Below are 20,746 nucleotides of genomic sequence, written 5' to 3'. Positions count from 1 at the left end.
TAATCAACTTCTTACTTGAATTACTACACTTGTCCCATGCTCTTAGCATGCGCACAATGTTTACCTATGGTTCTTACTTTTGTGAAATAGATCAAATTGAATACATTTCCAATCATTCTCATTTCACAACTCCAAATCCTTTTTCATAAGTGTGAGAATATCAAATTCTTGTTACTTATAAAATATGTTAGATTCTAACATTCTATGCAATGATCCTTTTGTAATGTCACTGCACCAAAGTCACAAAGACTATTGCCAATGATATTACAAAGTTCTCTATTGGAGATTGTTACAAGACAATTCCTTAGATACGATGTCTCTCACTCAAAGTACATTCCTTTGAACATCCTTTGCATAAAAGTTTCTAATCTAGTCATAGATTTTCAATATCCAATTCTCAATATGGACACATTTCCATATTTTTATATGACAACTCATTCTTAATAGAATCTTTTCTATGTCGATATGGTCCATCCAATACCATGCTTCCAACTACTCACAAGCGACCAATCCTCGTCAAACTTTGGATTGTCCTTTGATAGTTGTTTAATTATTTTAGTCAAAACCAATTCTAGTCCCTTTTCCCTCTAAATGCGCTCGACATTTGGAAAATTTTAGAATGGTCAAACATTAAAGCATTTGCAATCGATCATATACCCGAAGCGTATGGGACACGACGCATAATGTTTTATTTGCTATGTTCTCAAAATTCGAATTGTGAAGAGGAATGCCGTAATCATAATCGAAATTTTAAGAACACACTATGTACACTTGACTAAATTTATTAACATTTCTCAACCTAATCCTTTAGATTTTAAATGAAGCATAATATTATCTCCCTTAATTATAGCAAAACAATTTTACAACCCTTACGACTTTGCAAGGTATAACTCTTGTTTTCTATAATTAATATTGTCAACTTGCAATACGTGCCTTAATAATCATACAATCATAACATTTATGCTCCCACTATCATGATGATTATTATAAAACATAACACTTATGCTCCCACTAGCTTCGACATGTATTCATAAACATCTTAACTTCCAGAAAGACAATACCTATTGAATTTCTTAAGTCCATGTTTCTAATACTTAATGCTTTGATAATCTTTTATCAAGGCCTCTTAAACTTATACACCTTTGCCTTAGATAGTTCATATGTGTGTCTAAACAATTAAGACTAATTGTCAAACCTCACAATTCAAATCATGGAAAGGGATACCGTAACCATAATCGAATTCGAGAATGCGATTTTACAATCACTATCTTCTTAAAATCTTTCTTAGTGAAAGCATTTTCTCACAATCATTTTCACGAAGGAGGAAATCTTATGACACTTAGATTTAAACGGTGTATTTGTTCCTATCCATGTGAATTTGTCAAAACCAAAGTTTACGAAAAATTCAAACTCATATGGATCGAACTTTCTTAGTCTCGATTTCTTACCTTATGGTGGCACAACTGCCCACCATGTCTTCCAAGTAGTTAAGCAGCTCACCTTTTCCTATCAATGTACTTTTCATTGATCAAGGTCCTTGCCTTATATGCATTCAAATGAGAACTCATAGGACTCACATGCATAATTAACTCGATTGGATTGGCACAGAAACAAAATAATGTCAACACGATAGGTTGTAAACCTCAACTCGTGTGGTAGTGATTATCGATAAGGTTTATTTGATTTGTTCTTGAAACCTTTCAAGACCATTAAGACTCCCACTGACTCCTTGACATATAAGATTCTCTTGTCAAAACATTTCTTGACAAACAAATATTCAAGAGTTAGTGTAGTTTTTATCAAAACACTTCATAAATTGGTCTTAGTTGGTTTTTGTCTTATCCAAGACATCACAACTTTTCACATTTGATGAATGTTATAAACTTTCTTAATACTTTTCACTCAATGTCACAATCTTAACTTTAAGACTTGTTATTGGAACGAAGTATAATTGACTTCTTGATTTAACCATTTCTTCAATCCTTGATTCCTCTTCTTAAACATACAATTGTACTAAGACTCACTTAGAGGATCAATTGAGATATGGTTCTTAATCATTAAGACCTATCATAAAGCATAAAAATTACTCTCCCTTCTTCTTAGAATGGAGAAACTTTTATCTTTCTGCCTACTTGATTCTTCTTATTCGTTTTGCTATTGATTTAAACTTTTTCAATCAATTCATAATTACACTTAATCTTGTAAATATAATCATATTTACTAAACCTTTAGTGAATCATGACGAATATCATTGTTACTCTTATGGTGGACTTGATCAACACGCAACTTTGTGTGCTCGATCTCCTAGTCCTTCACTTGACACTTTGTCAATGAATTTGTCTAATTTCCAAATATGAAATTTCTCATTCATCGTGCAACCAAGTTGCGTGATTCCAAATTTCTGTCCAATTGAAACTTGGGCGATGAGTGACTCTCCCTATTTGGTAAATTCTCGACTTTCCATAAATAACATAAATAAGAACCAAATCCATTATTGCTAATAATAGAAACATTCAAACACCAATTTTTCATATACGCCATTGCAAGGATAGATAAATAATATAAAATCAAAATTTATTTTATTGCGGAAAAATTTTGTCCTTACAATGCAATTCATTGAAAAACTATGCTAATACATCTTTCTTATCAATCTTATTCTAACTCTAAGTAGTAGCTCAAGAATCTAATCTTTGAGAAATGCGATCGAAATCCATTCCTTCACGGTTAGATTCTGCTCACTTCTTCCCTTAAGCTTCCTTTCTTTTCTTCGATCCTACAAAACATCAATTGTAATCTTATCACATTATGTATTAAGAGTCTAGAATAGAAGCTTAAAAGAGTTAGTTAATGGATTTTACCTATATTAGAGCCATGCGTTTCCACTCTCCCATCTCTTAGATCTCTTAGGTAAACGGGGCAGCTTCGTCTCCGATGCCCTTTCTCTTGGCAATAAAAGCAAATTGACTCTTTTAGAACATGACATGGAACTACTTTAGACATTGCCTTTCTCTTATGATCAAACTTTTTCGATCATAGCATGTCTTTCGTTTCCATTGTCTATATCCATAGAGGTCTTGAAGGCAGGTTCACCAATCAACTTTGCTTTTCTATTGCGCCAAACCATTGTTGATTTAGCAGCAATAAGCATATAGGTGAGATCTATAAGGGTCACGTCGCGGTTCATCATATAGTACTCTCTTACGAACTCACTATATGAGTTAGGAATTGACTGAAGAACCCAATCAACAGCCATTTCCTCACAGACAACGGATCCCAACATTCTTAACCTATCAATGTGTGACTTCATCCCTAGGACGTGTGCACACACCGACTTTCCTTCTTTATGTTTACTTGCCAAAAGGGCTTGAGTGATCTTGAACTTTTCAAGCCTTTGAACTTGTGGGTTAGGGAGAATAAATGGAGGAGGTAGAGGAAGTGAAGCATGATTTCTTGTTTCTCGATCGAATCGTGGAATATCATCTTCATGTGGAAAGCTTGTTCCACGGGATTTGGGAAGACCATAGTTGTCGAACTTTGACATCTACAAAACGGGAGAAAACGAATTCAAGTTAGTTGATTGATTGAGTCCTTAGTAAATCACCCAAATGAGATACTAAGGCTAGGACCCAACACAATATTCTACAACTTGGGAGAGGGATGTCGTAACCCAAATTGCAGAACATTTGAAGGTAAGTGAATGACGATTCACTAATTTCCACCATGAAAAACGAAAAATAAATTTAAGTTTTAAATCTATGAAAACTCCTAGATCCTATGAGATTCATTGAACATTTCAATGGCATGTTTAAATCTCGATATGCCCCTCTTGTTTGTGACTGGGATGCCGAGGATCACAAAGCGGGTGTGAATAACCATGCAAACTACATGGTGCCCCCACATGTTACAGTCACCTATTCGATGTGCCGGTAAACCACACACGCTCCACCGAACTATGACCAACATTGAGTCACCCTTTTCTACCTTTGCTTAGAACCATTTAGTGTGCCGGTAAACCACACACGCTTCACTAACGTCTTCGCAAGGGCACAAAGTGTAATTTCATGGAATTGCATCAATTCACTTTTGCCTAAGTAACTAAGATTGGGAATTTTATGAAAACATTTAGTTACTTTAATAATTCATTATACTTATAATGGAAGGTTTCGTCCTATCCTACCCGTTCGGCTAACGACCCTCCACTAGTCAAGAGTGCGGTGGGTAAGAGTGGATACCCATTCAATCGCCATTTTATAAGCAATTTCCTTAAACACCCCTTATAGACCAGCTTCGTGAATGAGGCCTACTAACGGTAAGACTGACTTTTACTCATACATATATATATATATATATATATATATATATATATATATATATATATATATAATGTTAGACTTTTAATGTTATATATATAGTATAGGGTGTATTTTACACTTTTAAAATACTAGGTGGTTTAATTTAACAATTATACTTTTAATTCAATTAAATTGTTAACCTAAACTTTTATGGATTTATTAAACCTCTTTTAATTATACACCTTAATTAATTAATAAAACCATAAGGGAGTGATTTGAACTTTTCAAAACATTACTAGGGTTTTAGAATTTAACATTCCTAATTAAACTTTTAATCAACTTTTAAATTTCAAAACTTGAGGGCAAGTTTTGAAACATTTCAAAACATTAGGGTTTAGAATTTAAATATACATCAAAATTAAACTATTAATCAAAATTTAAATTCTAAAACTTGAGGGCAAGTTTTGAAACCTTTTTCAAAACATTAAGGTTTCAACTATTTAAATTTCAAAACAACAAAACTTTTCGGGTTCAAATTTAAACTATAAAACCTAAAAGGGAAAATATGAAACTTTTCAAAACACAAGGATCAAATAACAAATAATCTAAGTTAACATTTAATCACATAATTATCCATATTTGATTTATTTAATGATTTCTTGCAAAGCAATTTACCAATTTAATCAAAATAATTAATCAATTATCACATATGGAAACAAATATTTTATTAATTGATAAATATCTTCAATTAGATCAAGAATATAGTCAAATATATCATAAAATCGGATTTATATTGATCTAATATGATAAGGCAACAAACCCTAATGCTTGGATCTAGGTTTCTCTATTGTACATGCAAGTTATCCAAGACTATAAACCCTAATTCTAGCATTCAAGTAATCATATTAACATGAGAATAGGTTTAATATGTTACCTTGATTGTTATGTAGCAATAACAATCCCAAATCTCCTTGTATTGACTTTAGAAAGCTTAGAGTCACAATTGTCACTCCTCTAATGGTTCACAAACACCATAAGCAAGAGGATGAAGAGGAGAGAGGATGGAGGTTGCCCAAAAACGTGTGAAACCCTAGAACAAAGCTTCTACCACGTTTTTGGGTCATAAGGGTCTTATATATAGTTAGGCAATTAGGGTTATCTAACAAGGAAACCCTAATTTAGATGCTTAAGCCCTAAGCAACCCATGGACTCCTTTAATTAGGGCCTTGGACGATTTCCTTATGGGTTTCCCCATAGAATTCGTCCACTCCTTAATTTAAGACAATCCATGGCCCAAATTGCAATTATCTTATAATTACAATTCCAGTCCCTTAAGTTTAATTAATCTCTTTTAGTCACAAAACTAATTACCAATTAATTCTTGACTAATATTAATTAAACATTATGATTTCTCCTTTAATATATTATTCTCATAATATATTAATAAATCATATTTAATCCTTTCTCTCCATAATTCATCCTATCAAGTTGCTTTGGTGAAGGCAACCCAAAAGGACCATGCACCATCGGGTAAAGTACATACCAAAATAGTTATGGACTTAGACACTAATCCAACACTTTTCTCATTCAGACTCTTTTTAGTGAAACCAATGCTCCAAAATGTAGATCTAACCTCCTAGGGTGTAGTTACCATGTAAAGTTGCTAACTTTACGTGCATGCAAGACTTCAAGAAGCTAAAACACTCAAAACTAGCCTTAGGAAGAGGTTTAGGGAATGGAGAAGGGCCAAAGCTTCATAAAGCTTGAGGCTTTATGTCAATGAGGGTCTAGAGGAGTCCATATCTGAAGTTACAACTTCAGATCGTGCTCAAAACCAGAAATGCTTCAAGGATAAGCTAAAAATGGCCCTAAACTCTTGAATGAAGAGATCTAACAAGAAGATGATCAAGGTAATGCCTTTTTACATTCAAATGAATGCCAATATAGTGTAGATGATGGATCTACAATCCCCTTCTCGTTTCAAGCTTCTAAGTCTTCAAATCTTTTTAAGAAATGCACCAAACACACACTTTTAGCTTCACACACACTCAAAATAGGGTTAGATCGATTAGGGTTTGCTTTTGGGTGTGAAAAGGTGGTAAGGAGGCTGGAAGGAGGACTTAAGGTCCTTTAAATAGGGTGACAACTCTAAAAATTAGGGTTTTCATGCACAACCTCTCCTCGTCGAGTTAGGATCCTCCAACTCAATGAGTAGGTTCCATAAACCACGTGACCTGATCAGTCTCTACACGACGAGTTGAGGCAGCCAACTCGTCGAGTAGGTCTATAATTATGAATATAAAAGCTTTAAAATTTATACATGGGAGTCGGGGTGTTACAAAATGAACTAAAATGACTTCCGTAGTCTGTAACCCCCACCACAATGCAATCCTATTCCAAATTGGAACTAATAAAGTGCAAGAAGAGAAAGGATGTTCAGTGTACTCATCTGTCTAAGAGCACACCGGGAATAACACCAACTCTAGATCAATTCCTTTATCTCGTAAGTTTAAACGGGATGGAATCATATCCCTATTAACCCCCCAAAGAAAAATATTTATTTTTCTAATAGTTAAAGTATTCCATCTGGTAGAAATAGGAGCATTTCCCAGCAAAAAATAATCTAAACAAGTTCTCGTAGACGAAACAAAGAAATATTCATTAAACTCTAAATCTCAAGTGTATCAATGCAGCACATAAAAATAACATCTTCAAGCTTATAACACAACTCTTACAATTGAGTAGTCGTGACCCCCACTCTAGGTTCCCTTTCAAAAGCCTCCAAAATCTTTTCTTGGGAGTTCTTATCTACTAGGGATGAGCAAAAACATAACCGAAAACCGAAAAAAAAAGACCCGACATAACCGAAACCGAAAAACCAAAACCAAAGCAATAATCGACAGTTTAAGTTTGAATTAAAAAAAAAAGATAACGGTTTAGTTCGATTTTGACATATAAAACTGCCCATAAAAACCGAAACGCCCACATGTATACTATTTATTATGTTTTAAACTTTTAGTTTTAAACTTTAGACTTTATCCCTTTATTATTTTATATTTATTTTCACCAAACTGTTAATAGTGTTATATTTTGATCTTTTGAACACTTTTATGCTTTTAGAATACTAGAATCCATACTCTTCATTTTAGTATATTTAAAATAGATACAATACTATTTATCGCAATATACTTTCACTGGAATTGAACCCAAAAACTAGAAAGAAAAAAAAACAGGAGCTCATAAACACACAGTTTAAAACCGAAAACCCAACCCGGAAAACCGAAAAACTGAACCATGCAAAAACCGAACCTATATGAGTTTAAAAACCGAAAAACCAACTTTCTACGGTTTGGTTTGGTTTTAGACAAAAACCGACCCAAACCAACTCATGCTCATCCCTACGAGCAGAATAGGCTCTGAGGCAAAAAGCCTAGGAAATTGTCCCTTTAAATAATTGAACCTATCACAATTTTATTAAATATATCATATTTTGTTAATTATTAAGAAACAGAAGATACAATAATTTTAAACTATCATACCTAAATATACATTACTTAAAATTAAGAAACTAAATATATGTTAATTAAGATATGCAAGCCCTAAAAGATGAAATGCCTAACAATGATACCTAAGCATAGATTATTTAAAAGAATAATATACTCCAAAAGACGTTACTTGAAAAGTACTAAACATAAAAACAAAATTCCAAATAAACCCTAACTAAAGTTTATACAACCTAATTTATACAACATTTATTAATTATGATGTGACATGGAAAAAAATATTCCATTTGGTTTGAACGTGAAGCCTTAAGGCTATACGTAGTGCGATGGCATCTCCCAACGACATCCTAATTGGTAAGGGATGTCGGCCAAGCACACCGTCCCATAATAGGCGCATCGGCAAAAAAAACATTGCGTGAACAACATGTTCATGTTCATCTGAGTTGGCAAGGTTGGATGAAATTAGATTTGGACCAAAATCCGTCCAAATTTTCCTAGATCCAAATTTGATTTGGGTCGGATCGGATTAAAAGTGACATATCCTAAACTGGATCGGATCATATCCAATCCTAATTTTGTACACCTCTACTCCTATTAGAACTTCACTTACCTCTTCATCGAGCCACATTGGTCTACTGAGATAATGTCTCAACGATTTACTTATCTACCAATCCAGTTAAACATCAAAGCATGAAATAATCGAGATGAATATACACTTTATCCGGAAAAAAGTCAACCTTTGCCACATTTGAGTTCTTCACATACCTTGGCCTATCAGTATGCCAACATCTTCGGTAGAGGTCTTCCTCACCAACTTTTTCACAAAAAACCGATAATTTAATCTTTAAAATGTAATAATTGTTAAAATCACACAAGACATATTTCCCAACATCTTCATTTCTTATATCATTAGAGGACAAAGAAACAGAAGGTTTTCACGTACTTACAACTGAAATCTCACTACAAAACCCTAATCTACTCTCACAGATTCATACACTCAATCCTAATCTAATCAGGTTATTCAATGAAACACCTCTGAACTACCGATCAATTATCAAGACTCTAAGCAATTACAACAACTTGCTAAAACACTCAAGAACATAGAGAAGTAGACAAAAAATGAGAAAAAACGAGAGAAACCCCAAACTCTCGAGAAGTAGACAAAAAACGAGAAAAAAACTAGGGAAAACCCTAACTCTCTTGAACTGAAGAAGAAGTGATCTGAAATATCTCCACACCCTCTCTCCTCTTTTATACATCCGTAACACAAATATGGATCATACCCGAATATCTGACCCAGACCAGAAGATCCACGTGTTTGTGCCTGCATTTACACTTTTATTTCACAACAATATCTTTGAACACAATAACCCTTTGAGAATAAACACTTACCATTCATACAAATAAATATAAGATTGACTATATTATTATGTTCAACATCCCCCCTCAATCGAAATATTTATTTGTTTTCCTTAAAAATATCAACAAGACCTATTTTCTTAGATAAAAAATCATGTTGTTTCATATTCAAAGACTTAGTGAGAATATCTGCATTCTGTTCAGAAGAACTAATGTTAACCAATTTTAAAACCCCATTAGAAATTTTTTTCTCTAACAAAATGCAAATCAATTTCAAAATGCTTAGTTCTTTCATGAAACACAGGATTAAGAGCTAACTTAATTGTTGAGTCATTATCACAAAATACAGAAACTGGAATAAGATCTTTAATTCCTAATTCAAAAAAAAATTAAAACCCAAATTATTTCACAAGTAATAGACCCAAGAGCTCTATATTCAGGTTCAGTAGAAGATCTAGAAATAGTAGACTGTTTCTTACTCTTCCATGATATCAAACAGTTATTAAAATACACCATGTAACCTATTACAGATTTCCTTGTAGTCAAGCACTTGGCCCAGTCTGCATTAACAAATCCACTCAACACAAAATTATCAGATTTAGTTATTGCTACTCCTCTTCCGGGACTACCCTTTAAATATCTTAGCAGCCTGAAAGCAACTTTTAAATGAGATTTTCTAGGTTTGTGCATAAACTGACTAAGCACTTGAACCCCATAAGAAATATATGGCCTGGTAACAGTAAGATATATAAGTTTCCCAATAAGTTTGTGAAATTCAGTTTTATTATCTAATAACTCATTGCTTTTATCATCATTTCCTGCATTTATCATAAAATTTGTCTCTAAAGGAGTGTTAACAGGTTTACAACTAAGCATACCATATTCATGTAGAAGTTCTAAACAATACTTTCTTTCATTTAAACATAAACCATTATCAAATTTTACCAATTCAATACCCAGAAAATACTTAAGAACTCCAAGATCTTTAATAAAAAACGAAGTTTTCATAAAATCTTTAACCTTTTTTTAATTCAATTTCACAATTACCAGTTAATATAATATCATCAACATATACAAGTAACATAGTAATTGAATTTTCAAACCTTCTAACAAAAAGTGAATAATCATTTATACTTTGTTGAAAACCAAACATAAACAAAGAAGCACACAGTTTTTCATTCCATTTTTTAGGAGCTTGCTTTAAACCGTATAACGATTTTGTTAGCTTACAAACCCTAGAATCATTTGCAGAATAATATCCAGGAGGAAGAGACATGTAAACATCCTCATTGAGATCACCATAGAGAAAGGCATTATTTATATCTAACTGATATAAAGTCCAAGAATTATGCACAGATAATGAAATAACAATGCGAATAGTGACAATTTTTGCAATTGGAGAAAAAGTTTCTTCAAAATCAATTCCCTCTCTTTGATTATAACCTTTAGCAACTAACCGTCCCTTATATCTTTCTACTTCACCACTTGACTTATATTTAATTTTGAAAACCCATTTGCAACCAATTGGTTTTCTATTTTTAGGTAAGTTAGTTATTTCACAAGTATGATTACAATGAAGAGCTTCCATCTCTTCATTCATGGCCTTTACCCAATTAGGATCAGATAAGGCTTCATTGTAATCTTTGGGTTCAATGGTCTTATTTAGATTGGAAACAAAACATTTAGTATCAGTATCAAGTAGAGAATAGTTAACAGATCTTTCAATGCCATATTTATATTTTCCTTCAATAACATAATCAGCAAACTTAATTGGCATGTGTGACTCACGCCTACATCTAGAGGCACCTAAAGACAGCTCTACAGAAGGAGTTGAGGAAGTATGACTATTTTCCTCAGACACATCAGAAGAAAAAGGAACAGAACCAGCAGAAGGAGGCACAACTGCCTCGTCACTATAGTTGATTGACACATTTAAGTTACTATCATCCAAGTTAGTAGTTGCATCAGTACCATCCTCCTGCAGTTCTACTCTCAGTTCATCTGGGTTTATAGAATCATTTAAGTATTCATTTGTGTCAAAAACATCATAGGAAAAGGGATCACTAGGGCCAAAAGTATCAACAGTTTTGTCAGCAATAGTTGACCTTAATTTGTAAAGAAATACAGACTCATAAAACTTCACATCCCTAGATACAAAAGAAGTGTTAGTATCCAGACTAAGAAGTTTATAAGCTTTCTTATCAGAAGAATAACCTAACAAGACACATTTCTCTGCACGTTCAGAAAATTTATCAGTGACATTTTGTTTAACAGCAAAACAAAGACAACCAAAAACTCTTAAATGATAAAAACTAGGAGTTCTTTTAAAAACAAGTTCATAAGGAGATAAGCCATTTAGAACAGAAGTAGTCATCCTATTTATTAAAAAACTGAAGTTAAAACTGCATCTCCCCAAAACTTAACAGGAACTCCTGACTGAAACATAAGAGACCGTGCAACATTAAGAATATGTTTGTGCTTTCTTTTCACAACTCCATTTTGTTGTGGAGTGTAAGCACAAGAAGTCTGATGAATGACACCATGTTCTATACAAAAAAATTCATTTGATTATTCACAAACTCAGTCCCATTATCTGACCTTATAGTCTTAATATTAACACTAAATTGATTTAATAGAATATTTACAAATGATTTAAAGCAATCAAAAACTTCACTTTTAGATTTCAAAAGAAAAAACCCAAGTGGCCCTAGTAAAGTCATCCACAATAGTCAAAAAATACTTATAGCCCTCAACAGAAGCAAGTCTATAGGGACCCCAAACATCTAGATGAATCAACTCACCCAATTGAGTTGAAAGATGCTGACTATGAGAGAAAGGCTCTCTAGTCTGCTTTGCTTTATGACAAGTATCACAAGGAGGTATAGACTCATTTTCAAGTTTCAGTTTATCTTTTAGAACACTTAAGGCCTGGTCAGCTGGATGACCAAGTCTATTGTGCCAAGTCAATTTGGAAACACAACATTTAGGATTAGTTAAACTAGCAGAATTACCTAAAGGAACATGGTCAAGGTAATAAAGCCCCCCAGATTCCCTACCATTCTCCACCATCTCCTTTGATAGTGAATCCTGAATTTTACAATTATGTTCAGAAAATACAACCTCACAACCACCATCCTTACAAAGCTTGTGTACAAACAAGAGATTAACAGTAAATTCTGAAACAGCAAATACATCAAATAAAGTGAGATGGGAAGACAACTGAATGTTTCCTATTTTATTTATAGGAGCAGAAGATCCATTTGGATGTTTAAAAAGAAGATTGAGTTTAGACACATCCACTGTGTCTTCAAGTTGTGACTCAGAGGCTATCATATGTTGATTCGCCCGTAAGTCTACAATCCAACTTTGAGAATTATTCAAACTGACAAAGGAGTTACAACAGGTAAATGTAGATGTACCTGCCATATTAGTTGCAGCAGACACATCCTCACTAGCAGAACTGTCACTAATGAGACGAAGAAACTTGGAGTATTGTTCACTTGTGAGATAGTGAACATCACTATTGTGAACAGACTCAGAAGAAACTACAGTGTTATTATTAGAACTAACAGAAGATGAATTCATAGAAAAGGACTTATTCTGATTATTATTTTCATTTCTTTGTTTAAAATCTTTTGGATAACCAATCAACTTATAACATCTTTCTATTGTATGACCTTTAAGATTACAATGTTTACATTGTAATCCTTGATTTCTGAACCTGTTTTGACCTTGTCCCTTTTTAAAATCATTGACTTTACTATTAAAAACAGAAACCTGTGGTTTGGAAGAGACCAAAGAATTTAGAGAACCATTCTTTTGAAGAGATTCTTCTCCAGAAAGAATAGAAAAGGCAGATTTAACATTTGGTAAGGGCTCCATCAAGAGATTATGACTCTTGACTTGATTATATACATCATCAAGACCACTTAGAAACTGCATTAGCTTCATCAATTTAGAATGATCACTAAGTTTAGTAGCAGTCTCACACACACATTTAGTTAGACTTGTTAAACCATCAAATTCCTTCCATAACAAGTCAAGTTTATTATAGTAATCGGAAAGAGCTGGACCATTTTGTTTTAAAGTATTAATTTGTTGATGGATATTAAAAATTACAAATCCATCAGCCTTATTATAGGTTTCAAATAATTCATCCCAAATATCCTTAGCTTTGTCAGAATAGACATGACTAGCATATATGTTTTCAGAAATAGATCCTAATATCTAATTACATACAACAGCATTAACACGTTCCCATTTAGAAGATTTAGAAGTTTCAGTATTTTCAAGTGTTATAGTACCATCAACAAAACTCAATTTATTCCTAGCCTTTAGGCCTCTAGACATGGCACTACGCCATAACCGATAATTTTCATTTCCAGTCAACTTAATTGTTATGATAGAGGTTACAACATTATCAGAAGGATGAACATATAAGGGATCATCAAAATCAACAGTAGTACTATCTTTAGGAGTACCACTTCCTTCAGAAGTGTCTCCTGCCATAGTGAATCACAGAAGACACACAAGAACAAATAGTAAACAGAAAACCAAACAACAAACAACAGACCATGTGTTGACTTTAAGTCCAGATGGTCACCACAGTGTGTCGGGGCCCAAGACAATCAAACACAGAGTCGAAAAAAGATCAAGAACAACACAAGACACAAAAACAAATAATTTGTGTACTCAAGACAACCAGGGTCTCTCACATTTACAACTAAAGAAATAAGGAAAAAGGGAACAAGAAGCCCTCACAGTGCAATAGGCAAAGATGTTGTTCTAAAATCGACTCCCTGAATTCGTTCCCTACAAGGGTTTATCGGTGACGAAATCTGACCCCAAGAGGATTATTTCAGATTAGAGGGATTGATCGATTATTTCCAGAGCTTTTAATCCAACCTCGCAACAATAGCACCAAGTAAATGAAAACGCCAATCTGCAAGATCAATCAAACATCTCGCAGTACCAGGATCTCATAAAACAGAATCAAAACTAGGGTAAATAGAAAATGAAACCCTAAATCTAACCAGATTCAATCGAAAAAACAAAAGGAAGAAATACCTTTTACAGATCATCGAGAAACCAAACCACCAAACTACGATTAACAACAACCCAAGCGTCAGGATCAAAGAACATGAGCCTTACTGCTCTGATACCATGTTAAAATCACACAAGACATATTTCCCAACATCTTCATTTCTTATATCATTAGAGGACAAAGAAACATAAGGTTTTCATGTACTTACAGTTGAAATCTCACTACAAAACCCTAATCTACTCTCACAGATTCATACACTCAATCCTAATCTAATCAGATTATTCAATGAAACACATCTAAACTACTGATCAATTATCAAGACTCTAAGCAATTACAACAACTTGCTAAAACACTCAAGAACAGAGAGGAGTAGACAAAAAACGAGAGAAAACCTTAACTCTCTTGAATTGAAGAAGAAGTGATCTGAAATATCTCCACACTCTCTCTCCTCTTTTATACATCCGTAACACAAATATGGAGCATACCCGAATATCCAACCCAAACCAGAAGATCCGCGTGTTTGTCCCTGCATTTACACTTTTATCCCACAACAATATCTTTGAACACAATAACCCTTTGAGAATAAACACTTACCATTCATACAAATAAATATAAGAATGACTATATTATTATTTTCAACAATAATTCAACTCATTATATTGCTCATTTTATTACCTTGTTCATTCCATTACTTTCTAATTTAATTTTTTCATATCAAATACACCTTAAAGCAATTATCCATATCCGAATTATTAGGATAAATATAATCTTTGTTTGTAATCTAACCTAATAAATGAAAATCAATTTTGCCAAATGTCATGTTCTCATTAAATTTGACACATGTCATTTTCTAAGAGTTTTTGAATTATTTCTTTTCCACTTGTCATTTTCTTAAATTTTTCATTTTTTCTTAAATTTAAAATCCACATTTTAATGACATCAATCTATTAAATTTCATAATAAATGCTCTACAACCTTTATTATTTACTTTATTTATTATATTCTTTGTATTTATTTAAAATTATTACTTTAAAAAATATGTAATGCTTATAATTTTATATTAAATTTTTTTATAAACCCGTGTAATACACGGGTCTCACAACTAGTCTGTAATAATTTGGCTTTATTGTATTTTTGTTGCAATATTTAGATAATTGTTGGTATCTTAGTGTGTTTTATATATTCGCATTTGACAACTCTCGGTTTCCTTTTCTTTTGCAAAACATCAACCAACTCAAAGACAATATATGAACACAAATCACATGAGTTCTTAGAGTTTATTACTTCCAGATTCTCTTCAAGATTCCACAACGATCATACTTTGCATGGAAGAAAATCACAACAGATTTTATGGCATAGAAAACCAATTTACAGTGTAATCCTTTGCAGCATTAGTAGGGACATCTTCAATGACTTTTTCTTGTCCCTTAGGGTAATAGATTCCAGTACGACCATCAGGGACCCAAACGATATTAGCATCTGAAAGAGACCCGCTGCACAAATTCTTGTTCTTAGCTTCGTCATGGTTCAGTTTTGTAGTATGATCAGCACCCCCACTCTTTCTATGATACGCCTTTCTCAATGCTGGTCTGGAAATAATTAATAATATACTTAGTTTTTCATGATCTTATAAACTGTAATAGCCGTTAAAAAAATGCAAATTAATTATACGTAATCATTGTTTAATTTAACAAATTAAATTCAAGATTAAGAGAAATTAGTGAATAGTGACTTTGAACGAATGTTATTCTTGTCTCATGGTAATATTGAAACATTGATCATCAACCATTGAGCATTTAGATTTTTGTGAATAAAATATATAGATACTGTAATCAAAGTGATTGTATGAAGATATGGTGGCAGTTGGTTTCTTTGTTGAGTTAAATATTTACTCCAATAACTAGATTTCCTTATCAACCTTTCAACAAGAACTATAAATGATCATCAAGTTTGAAAAATTATTATTTTGAAATAAATATGTATTATTTTATTTTTATTTTTTTTGACAAAAAAACAATTTTAAAACTTAATTTTAGTAAAAAACAATTTTGAAAACTGCTTTTTAGTTCGAAATAGCAATTTCGAATATTGCCTTTTAGTTCGAAAAATAATTTTCGAAATTCTTATTTGTAAAAATAATAATAATAATAAATAAATAAATAATTCAAAAATCTATATTATAAAAATTGCAATTTTCGAACTTGATAGTTATCAGTGTCTTTTGTTAAAATAAAATAGTATGTCTTGGTTTTCTTTAGATAATGTTGTCATTGGTGTGAATATCCTCTTATAGTCTTATTTAGTACATATATTATTTTGATAGTAAAGTGCGATCCTTCCAAAATTGTATTTTAACAAATTGTCTCATGTTTTATGTATTTTATATAATATAATTATGTAGTTAGAATATTTACAGATTTCTATTGTCAAAAATAGTTAACTCATTGATATTAGGGATGAAATAATTATTGTTATAGTATTAAATTAAAATTTTGATATAAATTAATTTTCTAATTTTAAATTATATGATAAAACAGATAATAAGTTAGAGTTTAAAACTTTGTAATGATCATATTAATTAAATAAAATTTACAAACAAAGTCAAATAAAATTATTTAAAATAAATATTCATCTCAAACCATATAATCTCAATAAACTTTATATGTCAATATTGTGGGTTGTTTATATTGGTTATTCTTAATTTTATAAAAAGTTATGCTTTTGACATCCTTTTGGTTTATTTGACTATGATTTAACACTTGTATAAATTAAGAAATTAAGTGCAATAGCTTTGATTTCCATGTGCTAATATTAAAATTAAATTAATTAATTCATTTACAAAAAAACTATAAAAAAAATTAAAAAAAAAGATAGATATAAAGATAATTTGTAATATTAAGTATTAAATATAAGTATCTTGATTTTTTTATATTTATTTATAAACAAGTTAAATGATTATATATTAAGAATTAAGAATAAGATGTTGTCTTTTAATATTTAGAATTTTGTTTGAAGTTTCAAAGATTAAACATTTCAAAATAACAAAAGTATCATATAAAGTTAAAATATATATTAAATAATATATTGAAATCAGCTAACGAATATTCAATCATATTACTTTATTGAAAATGGATGGAAAAGAAATACTAAAGGTAAGAAAAAAATTATAAATTATGAAATATATTATTTATTATATTTTAGTTACTTTAATTGTGTGTAATGAAGTTTTTGTTTTTTTTGATTTGTAATATATTATCATTTGGTTATTAAAAATAAATTAAAATAATATCAAGTAACTGAAATGCTTTATATTAATTTGTAAGAGTTGACAAATAAAAAAATCAAATTAATGTATTAAAATATAATTATTTATTTTGAATCACACTAGTTAAATGATTTATTTTATAAGATACTTAATGTATTCATGTATTGTATTTATATACATTATGTGAGAGTAAAATTGTATTGTAATAATATTGATAAGTTATTTATTTAAATAACTAAGTCAATCTAATTCGAAATTTTCAATAATTTATTACTGAGATTTATTATTTATGAAATAAAATATTTTTCTATTTTTTGTTCCTACATATCATTATACCCAATAAAATGATGACATTCGTAACATTTAATACTCATTTAATGAAATTTAATGATATTTTAAGATATTAATATGATATATGTCATCATTTAAATGGATAAGAGAATTGATAGAAATAAAATGTAGGATATACTTCTCTTACCACATCAACCCATATCAAAATAGGTCTCCCCTAGCCCTTAAAAAATTAGGGATTCCCTTCCAAATCTATGGAAAAAAAATGGTTTTCCCTCACCAAATAGATGAAGAGTCTAGTAAAATACTTATTAATTGTGACATTTAAAAACCAATAATCGTCAAATGTTTATTAGTTGTACTTTAAAGTTATAAATTTTCAATGACTAAGTCTAAGGTGAAGACTTAAAAGTAACATCGGTAGAAATAGTTGTCAATCATTCGCTTTTATAAGTCTTGCTACCTCTTTCATTTCTAATTCTTGTTCAATATGGAATGCGTGAAAAACAATTGTTTCAAAATCAATTCATCCGACATTATCTTATGAAAGAAACAAACCCTGTAGTTTTAGTAAAATTGTAAGGGAACCTTTTACCTATATTGAAGACTAATTTTTTGGTTTTCTTCCAAATATTTAAATCAAAATCAATTCGAATTTTCGAAAACATGTGATTGATACTGGAAACGATTCTATGATGGATTCTAAAATCCAAAAATCCATCATTATTGGTTTTAGGACCAATTATGTGCAATTTGGTTTGGTACATTAACGCTTTTTGCAATAGATTATGAATAATAGATTTATCAATTTAATTTTACTATTTCTACTAATAATTGATTTGCTTTTTGTAAATTATATACTAAATTAATAAAAAATAATGTTGACAACGAAAATATTGATAATACTAATAATAGTGTCAATATAATGACAATAATAACGGTACTAATAATTATAACAATATATTAATGAAACTGATAATAAATAATAATTACAATATTATTTTAATTAATGAATATGATACCCCTTTTAGCACCGTTAAATATGTAATATAGAGAACCAAACAATATGTTACTATATGAACCAAGTAAATAGTCAATATATTTGGTTGGTAATATTGTACCAACAAATTTGTTATATATATATATATATATATATATATATATATATATATATATATATATATATACACACACACAATTAAATGAGAACAATTATAAAATTGAGAACACGAAAACAAATATTTATCATCTATTAATTAATCACATGTGATTAAGCTATTCATATGTGATTAAAATTTGTTCTCCCATTATCGATTTTATAATTATTCTCATTCGAACATTTTCATATATATATATATATATATATATATATATATATATATATATATATATATATATATATATATATATATATGTATATATATATATATATATATATATATATATATATATATATATATATATATATATATATATATATATATATATATATATACACTCCAATTGTCAAGTGTTTGGTGTTTATAATTTTAAGAGCACAGTATTAGTCATTAGTTAGTGGTAGTCAAAAATTATTACCACATTAAATTAAAAAATCAAAAAGTTACTTTAATAGAATTATCTAGTAAGCTAAAAAGAATTATTTTACTAATTTCTTTACTAAACGACAAAAATGTCTCATGCCCTTGCATGTTTTTACTAAACAAAAATTGAAAATTATAAAGAAGATATATATCATTATAAATTTGTACCAACCAAACTTGTTAGTAGCCAAACAATGTGGTACGAAATATACTTGGTATGATACTGGTAGCAAAAATTTTATATTAGCTATAGTTGGTAAGGTATACAGTTTAAAGAAAAAAATTTATATGGTACCATGTTCACCTATTCCCTTGTTATATCACTTCAATAAAAAGTAGAAATTGTTAGAAGTATTCCCAAATATTTATAAAGGATGTAAATCAGTTATGACGTCTAACTACATTTCATTACTTCATTATTTCATCAAACCATAGAAAAAAACTCCATAATTAATTTACCAATTTTGCTGTTTCCTTGATTATCTTTTTATTTGTAAAATAACATCAACCATTATCAAGAATAAATCAAATTATTTTCCAAAGTAACCCAAGGTTATATGTTTATTCATCACTGCAGACATGCTACGTATAAATAATAAAATAAAAAAGACTGAAAATACATACAATTGGATGCTACTAATTTACAACACATCTGATTTTAAGTTATAATCTAGAACTTATATATACATAATCTTCTTCATATCTTTAAAGAAAATAAGAAATGTATATAACGTAATAAGAGCTTACTTTATGTAGAAGGTATGCATGTTTTGAGCTCCTTTTCCAATTGTTGTAGACATCTTGCAAGAATCGACTCTATGTCATTTAGCTTCGCCATTCCACCCTCTTTTATAACCACCATGCTTTCTATTTTCTGCCTTATTTATTTATATATTTATATTTATATTTATATGTATATCTAATATTAGGCAACAGCCAATAAGACTACAAAAGACAGTTTAGTTTCCCAAGAAAAATGGTTAGCACCATCTGAGCCTCATACATCATCATCTCTTCTAGTTTTGGCCATCCTACAAGTCACCTACAACAAAAATAAAATCCCATTTAAAATATTAAATAAAATAGTTCCAATTTCAAGAATGGTAAAATATTAAAATTAAAGTTTTAAAGCCAATCATATATATAAAAGACGAAAATAATGATGGAGACATCCATGATCCATGTATGGGCTTGAAAGGATGATTGCATGAAGTAGTTCTCATATTGCCCACAAATGTGTAATCTTGATAACTACCATCATGAGTCATGCCATCATTACACCATGTCCCAAAAACTCAACTCATTATCGCATCCATTTTCATGCCATACCCAAATACCCAATCACGAATTGTCCCCATTTAAGATGATGCATATATTCATCTTCTAAACATAAATTATTATATCGTATA

General features: G+C 30.5%; 1 protein-coding gene across 1 annotated transcript; it reads right to left on the bottom strand.

Annotated features, from left to right (window-relative positions):
- Nucleotides 1-15,446: 15,446 nt before the first annotated feature.
- Nucleotides 15,447-20,235, bottom strand: LOC111892297 (uncharacterized). Its single transcript, XM_023888372.2, has 2 exons — nucleotides 20,085-20,235; nucleotides 15,447-15,787 (listed from the first exon to the last, which is right to left on the bottom strand). The coding sequence occupies exons 1-2, from the start codon at nucleotides 20,135-20,137 to the stop codon at nucleotides 15,547-15,549; spliced, it is 294 nt and encodes a 97-aa protein (XP_023744140.1). The 5' UTR covers nucleotides 20,138-20,235; the 3' UTR covers nucleotides 15,447-15,546.
- Between the last annotated feature and the right edge of the window lie 511 nt (nucleotides 20,236-20,746).

The sequence above is a fragment of the Lactuca sativa genome, chromosome 4 (genome assembly GCF_002870075.4).
Source record: "Lactuca sativa cultivar Salinas chromosome 4, Lsat_Salinas_v11, whole genome shotgun sequence".
NCBI classification, from domain to species: Eukaryota; Viridiplantae; Streptophyta; class Magnoliopsida; order Asterales; family Asteraceae; genus Lactuca; species Lactuca sativa.
This window is presented reverse-complemented; position numbering and strand designations above follow the sequence as displayed.

What these genes read in the sequence shown, in the direction of transcription:
- LOC111892297 (XM_023888372.2), bottom strand. Translation starts at nt 20,137, where the DNA reads ATGTCTACAACAATTGGAAAAGGAGCTCAAAACATGCATACCTTCTAC. An exon ending in ATGCATACCTTCTACATAAA is followed by an intron (nt 15,788 to 20,084) that starts GTAAGCTCTTAT and finishes AATTATTTCCAG; the next exon opens with ACCAGCATTGAGAAAGGCGT.